The sequence below is a fragment of the Platichthys flesus genome, chromosome 7, assembly GCF_949316205.1.
Source record: "Platichthys flesus chromosome 7, fPlaFle2.1, whole genome shotgun sequence".
Lineage (NCBI taxonomy): Eukaryota > Metazoa > Chordata > Actinopteri > Pleuronectiformes > Pleuronectidae > Platichthys > Platichthys flesus.
Genome location: NC_084951.1, coordinates 3,668,531 through 3,679,022, shown reverse-complemented (window position 1 = coordinate 3,679,022; position 10,492 = coordinate 3,668,531). Strand labels below are relative to the sequence as shown.

Here is a 10,492-nt window from a genome sequence, read left to right as displayed (position 1 = left end):
GTCAAGCTGATAGTGGTCGCCCTCTGCTGGACCAGGAAACAAACTACTTTAAATGGTCTGATGAGCATCTAGACCAGGGCTCTTCAATAGGCGGCTCGCGGGCTGAATTCGGCACTCGAGCTGCTTTGGGCTGGCCCATGGAGTGTGCTCGAAAAGTGCTTGAATATCTTCTTAGTCTAACTAAACTTATTTAATATATCCTTCTGTTACAGAAGACATCCAGCTAAATAGCCTTTATTTGTTGGTGCACTTCGAAGTTGTTTGCACGTTAAATGAATGAAATTCTAAACAACTGATACAGATCACCTGAACTGAGTGATGATATTTGAAACATATTTCCTTGATAGAATACCATGCACTGTAAGTTGTTGCAATTATATTCAGCTCCATGCAATACACTTTGTTGGTGGAGATACATTTTATATTGCCTGTCACTCAAATCAGTTTCATCTTAAATATTGAGGATAATGACCAGTAACGTTGTGTTGGTACAGCTATGTACAATGAAGTGCATGTTTTTGTTATTTAATTCCATTTCTCCAATTATCTGTTAATATGGCTTGGTTATTGCTCACCTGGTCTGATTTTGGAATCCTTGGGCCTAAGCGGGCTCCTGGGCATATGTTGTTAAGCTCTCACAAAATAGAATATAGTGACTCCTTCAGAATGTTGTTGAAATTTCTTTATTTGTTAACGTGATTACTCATATCCTCCGGCCCCTGACTTTGTCTCAGTCTCAAGAACCGGCCCCAGCTCCAAACTAATTGAGTTTATTTGTCAAATGCACAACAATAACATTAAACAGTCGCTGGCAATGAAATGCTTGAGTCTCAGGCTCTATACAATAAAATAAGAGAAATAGAATAAAATAGAATATCAAAATAGGAAATAATGTATATATATCTAAATGTATATGAACAGCTGAGGAGAAAATAAAACAACAGGAGTGCAAATATGCAAATATGTCATGGTGCTAGTTTGATGGAGTTATTGCAGTTCAGAGGAGTTTAAAAGTCTTATGGCCTGGGGGATGAAACTGTCTCTGAGCCTGGTGGTGCAGGCCCGGATGCTACGGTACCGTCGGCCAGATGGCAGCAGGCAAAAATGTTTGCTCTTCTTCCTGCACAGCTGGGTGTAGAAGTCCTCTATGGATGGTAGCGCTGTCCTGGTGATGTGCTGGGCAGACTTCACCACCCTCTGATCTAAAGCCCTGATCTAGACTGTATATTGAGGATTTGAATGGGCCATTACAGGTTGAACACAAATGGAAGGAGACCCAAGGTTAGACGAAGCACTCCAAGGAACGACTTGCGATTCCTCAGGAGGAGCTGGCGAGCATTGCTGGGGAGAGGGACGACTGGAAGATCCTGGGTAGCCTGCTGCCATCGCAACTTGACCTCATGGAAGTGGAGGGAAATTGATGGATAGAAGCACTTGAATGAACATAAGAAGTTAACTTTCTCAGACAAATTACAATGCAAGTCATGGACATACTATTAGTGCTACAAGGATTTTTTCAGATTGTTTTTTTCTGTGTTAAATAAACTTTTATTGTGTTCTTACAAATGGGAGGGAATTGGCTCATAGTGGTGGAAGCCTTAAGAATGAATGTTCTGTTAAGGTTGAGGTCTCTTCAACAACTGATGTTATCTATCTTCTGATTCCACAAATCTGTCTGTCTGTCTGTCTGTATGTTGAGTGCATATCTTGCACATTTACACACACTTAGCATGTGTAATGTAACTGGCAACTGGGTCAGCCTTGGGTTAAAATGGTTGCACTCATTGCGGTGTCAGGAAGGAAAAGGTTTCAGTTTCATTTAATGCAAAACATCGACCGAGAAATCTTCACTGCAAATAAACCAGGTAGGATGAACACAAAGTCTCCTGACTTCACTCTGCACCATAGACGGTTTCTAAAAAGCTCTGCACACAAAGTGACAGTTTATTAAAGAAATGAGTCCAGTGGAGGACTCGCTAAGGACAAGAAATCATTCAGATGTAGCTCCAGAGCATCAGCAAGAGAACCGAATATGACATGCACGGATGTTTAGAACGGGCACTGCAGTCGATCTCAAAATCTGGAGAGATCCTTCACAACGATCGTACGTCTGCGGTGTGATGTCGTCATCACGCAGCAGAGTAGGTGGCAGAGGGTGGGGGCTGACGTATAGACCCCCCCCCCCCCCCCTGCATGATTCCTCTCGCGGATGCTGCGACCGAGCTCCTGTGCGCTCGGTCTCTCCTCCTCCTCCTCCTCCTCCTCCTCCTCCTCCAAAGATGTCGCATGAGCCTCTCCTCTTTTCTTTTTCTCTCTTTTTTCCACTTCCCTTTACAGTGAACCGAGTTAAGTCACATTAGCAGCTCTCACCGCCGCCGGCAGCTAGCCCTGGTCCAGACGCACGGACTGTCCCTCCCCCCTCCCTCCCTCCACGGAGGTGTTTAAACCCTCAACCCGGCGCATCCTCTCTCTCTCTCTCTCTCTCTCTCTCTCTCTCTCTCTCTCCCTCTCTCTCTCTCTCTCTCTCTCCTCCAACGCCGCAGAACTCCGCCGACAAGCTGTCAGGTGACCGCGCGGAGCGGAATATTCATCAGTACCGTCGTCGTCTTTCATCTCTTCCCCTCCTTCGGACTCCAGGCTCCCGGAGCTGCCGCAGCCCCGCTCCCCCGCTGTGTCCTCTCATCCGGTCCGGGACATTCTCCGCTCCACGCACACGCAGATTAACGGGGATTCTGCCTCCCCACCCGCGAGCTGATGCTGATGTCCTTGAGCTCGGCCTGCACGGTGAGTCCGTGCGTGCACGCGTGCGCGACTCTTATTTACCCCGGTCGCTCGAGCGCCGTTTTTCTGAGGGCAGATGTGTCGCTCGAGCAGAGCTTCATGGACAGTGTGAAGGTTAGTGATGGAGCTGCAGGATGGAGCAGGCCTGATCTGGCATCTCTCTCCACAGGCCCCTCAATGCTCTGATAGTAGCCTATACTGTAGGGCATACCATAATACCCTGGCAAACAGCATTATGGCATTGTGAGGGAGTGTGTGTGTGTGTGTGTTTTTGTGTGTGCGCGCGTGAATGTGCTCATGCGCGTGGGTAAAGCTAATGATACATATCCATCCATCCTCTATGTCCTGTGTCGGTTGATGACGGGCTGAAACATTTTCACCGAACACCTTGGTTCCCCGGCCCTCGTGTGTACCGGGCTACAGGCTATTGTGGGTCAGTTGCGTTGTTTGTCGCACCTGCAGCGCTGAGCTGCGGGGGTGCCGGTCTGATCCGGTAACGATCTCCGGCCGGAGGCACCTTCACAACTCACCCGGTGCAGGCTGGGTATGACGGGGGCAGAGCGGGCAGAGCGGGCCGGCGGTGGCCAGGCCGGTAACCTTGCGGAGGGACATAGGGTTGGCAAGTGGCGCACCATAGGCGACACACACTCACACGCACCCACACAGGCACTCTTCTTGCATTATGGTCGGCCTGCAGTATCTTGTCAGCTTGAATCAGAAGTTTCTCCTGCTGCCATATATGTGCTGGTGAACAGAGGAATGAGGCTCAGGCACGTCTGAAGGTGACCAGGAAAGGTCGTTTTGTGTGGGCAACACTGTTGCACGTCGCCATTCCTGCACAGAAGTGCACAGTCTTGCTGTTGCAATTGCCAGTGGAAATCTGTATGTTCTTTTGGGTGTGTTTGTGTGTGTATGTATGTGAGTGTGTGTTTGTTGGAGGTGGATAGCAGTTCATGTACACTTTCTTTCTATCGCTCTCTCTCCCACAAACACACTCTCTCTAACTTTTGCCATCATCATCTTCTTCAGCCTCGTCCAGCTGCTTTGATGTGCTCTAACAGTAATGCAGATATCCTGCCCTGTTGGCAGTCCACCTTCTAATGGCTCCAGCCACTGACTGTGTTGAATTCTAAGTGTGCTATTCCCACTGGACAATACAAAAGTGTGTGCCTGGCGCCAAGCCAGACGGCAGGCAGCGGCCCAGATACAAGCGCCCCGCCAAAGGTGACCCTTCAGTTGCCTGTCAGGGAGTAGGACTAGAGCTGCACAGGTGGACAGCAGGCTGGCCATTGTAGCAGGGAGATGAAATACTGAAAATCAAATACACACCCACTCACACCCACACACACAAACAACATACAGTAATATGAATACATTCACCTAGCATGACAAGTATGTGCACAAGAAGTGCTGGCAGGAACACTGCCAGCACACATGCTTGTGTTGTCACATGTGCTCAGATTTGTGCATTTGTTGCCTGGGTTGCCCGATCCAGCACACACACACCCACACACACACCCACTCACACTCTCACACACAAACACACTCTCACACACACACAAACGGAGTCACAAAGCGTACGCAGCCCTGCTGGCCTAGAATCAAATCCCGTGAGGAGCTTCTCTCCTGTGTCTTCCCCACTCCGTGCTCCTCTCAACCTTCTTGCTGCTGTGATAAAGACAAAATGCCCTTGGGAAAAGAGTGGCCACTTTCCCTTATAAAAAAATTCTAATTGCGCCGACCCTCTGAGGGATATGTGCAGAGGAGCAGGGCTAACATTCAGGATAAATGGGCAGACCGCTGATGGTTGTTGTGACCTTTTGTCTGACTCTTTTCATGTTCAAACACATTTTCAGCCAGGACAGCCCCCTCTCACTCACTCTCTTACTCTCTCATTTTGAAAGAGCGATGGTGTATGACACATTTGTGTGTGTGTGTCATTACAGAGATCATCTGATGTCTCTGGGCATGAGTGCTAGTGTCTTTGTGTGTTTACTGTACATTCATGATGCCTACTGCATCCTGTGGCAAAAGTGCACCGTATAAGTGAGTGTGTGCAAAAGTTAGGAATGCGTAACAAATTGAGTAACAAAGTCTTTTTTTTCTTTTCATTTTATATAATGAAGGCTCACATGGGCACACATATATACACATTTGGACCGTCCTCATGAAAGCTCTGCACCAAACAGAGAGACATGCTCAGAGTTAGTTGCAGTAGTTGGAAGGCTGAACAGAAACGCTATTTCTTGTGTGAATGTTATAAAATAAGACAGAATCAGTGAGTAAGAGACCGGATTCGGGTTGGTATGAAAATGCACGACTGGCGGAGTAACTATATGATTGCATTAGCAGGAAGCAGATAGACAGGGAGAGCAACAAAATGAAGGGGTCCGGAGAGAGAGGGGGTGTTGGGGGGAGTTAATATAATAACAAGCGATGAGATACCACAAGTCATGACACAAAACAAAAACTACTGTAAACCTATGCAATGTAGATAGACAGATGAATAGATGGAAGAGAAGGCAAATAAGAAAAGATGGCGAGCGGGAGGGAGCTTCAAAGGCCGAGCAGGGTGACTCAGTCATAAACTAACACTCTAAGTCAGGATAGAGGCATGCAGGGCAGAGATGAGACAGGGAGGGAGAAGATGCAAGAGGCAGAGGGAGCTGAGGGAGAGGAGAAAAGGAATTAATGATGAACTCCAGTTCTGTGTTTTTTTTATGCTCATCCTTATGTCAAAAATACCCTGATAGGGAAATCAGAATATGTTGTTGTCATCTGTGATGCTGAGAGTATTTAGTTACAGCCAGTGCTAATTGCTCATGGGGGATGATGCTCCTCTCAGCCATAGTATCTCAAAAAAGCAAGTTGCAGTTCCACTATAGGCTGCACTCAGCGCTTACTGTGTCCGATTTATTTGAATTAAAACAGCTCCAGAGAAAGGCTGAAATATGAATTTATTGACTGGGAACAGTTTTTCAGCTCAGTTCAGGAACAACAAACTAAATCTCTGTGAATCACTCACACCTTCAAAGAAGGCTGATAAATGTCCAGGCGTGGTGTCGGTTTGTTGGTTTCTGCTGTACATGGTTTACAGTAACATCGACATAGCTCACTTAGAGGAACAGACTGGTAATATATATTATTATTATCAACAAATCCCCCAAAAGACAGTGAACAAACAACTATTGTATGTTGTGTCTGCAGACTTCAGAGCTGCAGGATCCAGATCTGACAAACAGTTATTATTATTATTCCCACAGTCGCCAAAGTGCTTGCTCATTGTGGCAACTGTTGGGCGTCTGTATAATTTTGTAAGATCTCAACATTACAATGTAGAGTACCTTTAGATAATGTATGTTGTGAATTGGCACTATACAAATAAAATAATATTGAAATTGAATTATGTCCTGATATGTCTGAGTGCCATCAATGTCCAAAACTCTTTCAAACTTCCTGCATTACCATTAACACAAGACTGTATTTTATTGTAACCCTGTCCCATGCTGCTGCTCCAAATACTGGAGGACCAAATGTGTACAGTCCACAGTTGAAAAATAGTCACCCACGAAAGCACTATTTACTCATGTTTGAGTAACTGTTGTTCAAAACTACAGTATAGTGTCTTCAGTCGCAACTAACAGGCATGGTGGGGAAGTCTGCTCAGAGAGGTACCATCACATTGTCAGTTTCTGTCAGATAAAGGTAACTGATATGCTACTGCAATAGTTTACTCAAGGAAGGTGGTGATGTAATGAAAGTGAAGTTAATATGAGATGAGAAATGTTTTCCTCCTCATACCACCATGCTTATGTTTAACTCTCAGTGGATGAGAGAAAAAGTTACATTCAAAAGATTGGTTTATCCCTGGAACTCGCTGTAATCAGATTCAGTGTAATAGATCCTGAAATTGTTTCCAGAACATTTAAACGTTTAAAGCGTCCACCGTATCAATAGACAAATGTAAATCATAAAACTACTTTAAGGGCAAGATGAGTATGTACACATTAAAACTTATTTCGATATCTTGTAATGATGTGAGTCATTTTACTTTTTTGGTCCTATCACGATTGAGTGATCACACCTGCCGTTGAATTAAGGCTAGTTCAAATAGCTTGATGGATAATAACCCTGAGATAGCAGACATCCCAGGTACATTCAAGTTTTTTGTATTCTTGAAACATTTTTGTAAAACAAACAAAGAAAAAAAACAGAAAAAAGAACTGAGCCGATATTAGGAGAATCATTGCACCCCAACAAACCATGGATTTGAATAAGATTAGTGTGCCCAATGGAAAATGATAAACTTTGAATTTCCCCTTCGTCTTTTAATTCAATAATTTGTGTTTTACATCCTGCAACTTTACTGTTTAATCACACTGCTTTTACTGCTGCTGTCTGCAAATGGAACAGGCTACATTTTTTCATCTATAGATGTCAGATGTATCATGTTTGTACCAATTTGTTTAACTTGACAGCGTTCTTGAATTGTGTTCCTCTTTGTTATTTATTTAGGTCAGGACCAATGGATTTATGTTAATTTCACATGTGATTCTAGCTTCAGCCTTGTCTGTATCTCAGAAATGATTTGATGTAATGACAGTGTGCGAGATCAATAGAGCAGAGTGGTGATGTTTTATCTCTTCCCTGCCTTCTCGTAGGTCCTGGTGGTGCAGCAGTAGCTACCTCTCGACTGGATCCACTAACTGTCTCTGATTTATCAGTCACCTCTGCCTCGCTCACCCCTCTCTCCATTCATCCATCACCCCTCATCGTTGTCTGTAAGTCTGTCAGCCTGTCTGTTTGTCCATGGACTGGCCGTGACCCTGGAGGGAGGGGGACAGAAACGAAGAAAGAGCGGAGTTGCAGAGAAGACAGAGGAAAAGAAAGCTGGATTCTTTCAGACATCACACTTCTGAGGTGCCCTGGCTCGCTGTCCTTCATCCCCTCACCCTCCTCCTCCTCCTGCTATGGAGAATTAAAGGAGCAGTGGGAGGCTAGGACAAGCTAGTGAGGAGTCAAAAATAAACAACCAACAATTCCTTTATTACTGTTAAATACAATTTAAAAGATTTTAGGGGTATCCTTTTAGATGCACATTTTAAAGTAGGACATCAAGGCAGAACCAAGAGTCTGACTGTTGAGCACATGAACACCCCTCCACCAACCAAACGGAAGTGGAACTGAGTTGAGGACAGATACGGAGAGAAAGGAGGACCAAAACAGAAGAAATCCTTACTGACATGTCAACAACAGCCACGATGGGTGAAATGGCAAACAGCGCAGTGGAGTTTTATCCTAAAGGGAGTCGGGCTACAGGAGGAGGAAGGGCAGATGGCAGTCTAGCAGGGGGAGACTTTGGCGTCACGGTGCTGGAGCTCAGGGAGCTGATGGAGCTCAGAGCTGGTGAAGCCCTGACGAAGATCGAGGACAGCTATGGAGACACAGAGGGACTCTGCCAGAGACTACAGACCAACACCATTGACGGTGAGCAGGCATGAACGTGTGGACGAATGGGTAAAGAGCAGATAGAGAGAGAACAAGAGAGAGAGAGAAAGAGAGAGAGAGAGAGAGAGAGAGAGAGAGAGAGAGAGAGAGAGAGAGAGACGGACGGATGGATGAATGAATAATGGACGAGTAGATGGCTACTGGCTTGATAGATGAATGAATGAGAATACAGACGTATAAATAGATTAATAGAGGAATGGATGGGTGGATGAATTGACACATGAATGGGTGAAGAGATTGCTGGCTTGCTGGATGCATTTGTTGATTGGATGAGGGATAGTGTTTAGCAGAAATGAATGCGCACACTGAGATTAGCTGAATGAAGGAGTGAATGGATGGATTACGTTGGAGTCACACAAACTTCTCTGTGCATGTGCTGTTACTGCAGACTGTGATCAAGTAATGATTTTCTCCCCTACGCCATCACCATTAGGCTCAGGTGAATGAAAGCGATTACATGTGTTCACCGGTCGTTGGACTATAACCCATTCAACACTGATGAAATGTTTTGTTCACAAAAGTTGACACCAACTGCATCAACTTCACTGTCGCTCAGAAAAGGAAGCATAAAGAAGTGCATTAGAGGCTTTGGTGATGGAGTTGGATGCATGGAGAACGTGGTTGGATAAATTGATTGATGACTATATGAGGGGATTATAGTGGATGAATGGATGAAAAGCTGACGGAGTAAATCAATAAATGGATAAATGGATAAATGGAGTAAAAGTGCACAAGGATTGACTATAAGCTGAGTGACACAGCGGCAATGGTTACAGACGCAGTGTCTGTAATTTTGGGTTCAGGCACAGGACTGCAACCATTTTATTATATTATACAAGTTTGTGATGTGTGTTTGGAAGCAGCCAATGTTTAACTTTTTGCCTGACAAACACCTAAAATAATTAATCAGTTATCAATACAAATTGATTATCAATACAAATTGCGACTTGCCTATCACTTTGTCAACTAATTGTTTGAGATCTAAATATTTTATTAAATTGTAATGATAAATTGCAGATAATAACCAGAGCTGCAATGTAATAATGAAAAAGTACTAAAAATTTGCTCGGATAATTTATTAATGACACAGAAATGACATACATTATTAATATAATCACTATTATGAATATAAATAATGGTAATAATAATAATAAATAATAAATACATTTATGAAATTTTATTGAAATTTAATCGATACCTTTTGCATGAAAATTGAAACACACTATTTTTCTCTCTCAACCAAACGCGCACACACACACACACACACACAAACACACACGCACACACACACACACACACACACACACACACACACACACACAAACACACACACACACACTAAATAACAAGTTGTAATTGTAATTAATAATGTAATTATACAAATCAAAGATTTGTGATGACTACTAGAGTAGAATGTGGCTGTCTGTGTCTTTAGAATGTGCTTGTGCATGTGAACACTTGTGTGTTCTAACAGGGGTGTGGTACCACACTACGCCCACTCCTTCAACAAGTTTGTATCCTAGCAACACAACATCGGAGAGAAGTTGGCTGGGAAAGTCTGCAAGAGAGAGAGAGAGAGATGACTGAGAGCTGCGAGATGGAGATGGTGAAGAGGAAAGACGGATGAATGGAGAGAGAAGAGTGTGTGTGTGTATCTTTTGTGTTTGTATGTGAGCGAGAGGAGAGAGAAAGAGAGCGAGAGATGGAGAAAGGTGAGAGAGTTGGTGGGTGTTGAGTTACAATAAGTCTGTGTTGAGTGTTGCTAATTTGACACTGTGAGCTGGTCAGGAATCAGTGCAGCAGATCCCAACAACACACACACACACACACGATCATGTATCTGCAGTTGTCCCGACAAAGCACTTGGCAAAAGACGTAAACACGGCGCCCCACACACTGCTCCTGCACTGTGCTGACTTTCACAAATGACATACGGTGTCTTGGGGCGTTGACAAACCAGGAGAAGAGTGCAAACGCAGGAGAAGAAAGATGTTTCCCACCTTGTAGAACTCGAAGGTCATAACTCAAAACACCGCTCAAACTTGTGACTGATCGTTCCGAACTCACAGCTTGAGATCATTTCTGCTATGGATCTGAAGCGTTTGACAGCAGCACGAAGAGCTGCTGCCTCTTCCTAGTACGTCTGCAATAAAACTAATCCCAGAGGAGCAACATGAAATGGTCAATTCTGTTATAATTCTCG

General features: G+C 44.4%; 1 protein-coding gene across 3 annotated transcripts in view; it reads left to right on the top strand.

Annotated features, from left to right (window-relative positions):
* The first annotated feature begins 2,259 nt into the window (after positions 1 to 2,259).
* Positions 2,260 to 10,492, top strand: part of atp2b3b (ATPase plasma membrane Ca2+ transporting 3b) — a 51,264-nt gene continuing 43,031 nt past the window's right edge. For all 3 annotated transcript variants that reach the window (XM_062391469.1, XM_062391472.1, XM_062391470.1), the window contains exons 1-2: positions 2,260 to 2,784; positions 7,443 to 8,268. In XM_062391469.1, the coding sequence (XP_062247453.1) occupies positions 8,025 to 8,268 (244 nt within the window). In that variant the 5' untranslated portion in view covers positions 2,260 to 2,784; positions 7,443 to 8,024. The remainder of the gene's footprint in view (positions 2,785 to 7,442; positions 8,269 to 10,492) is intronic.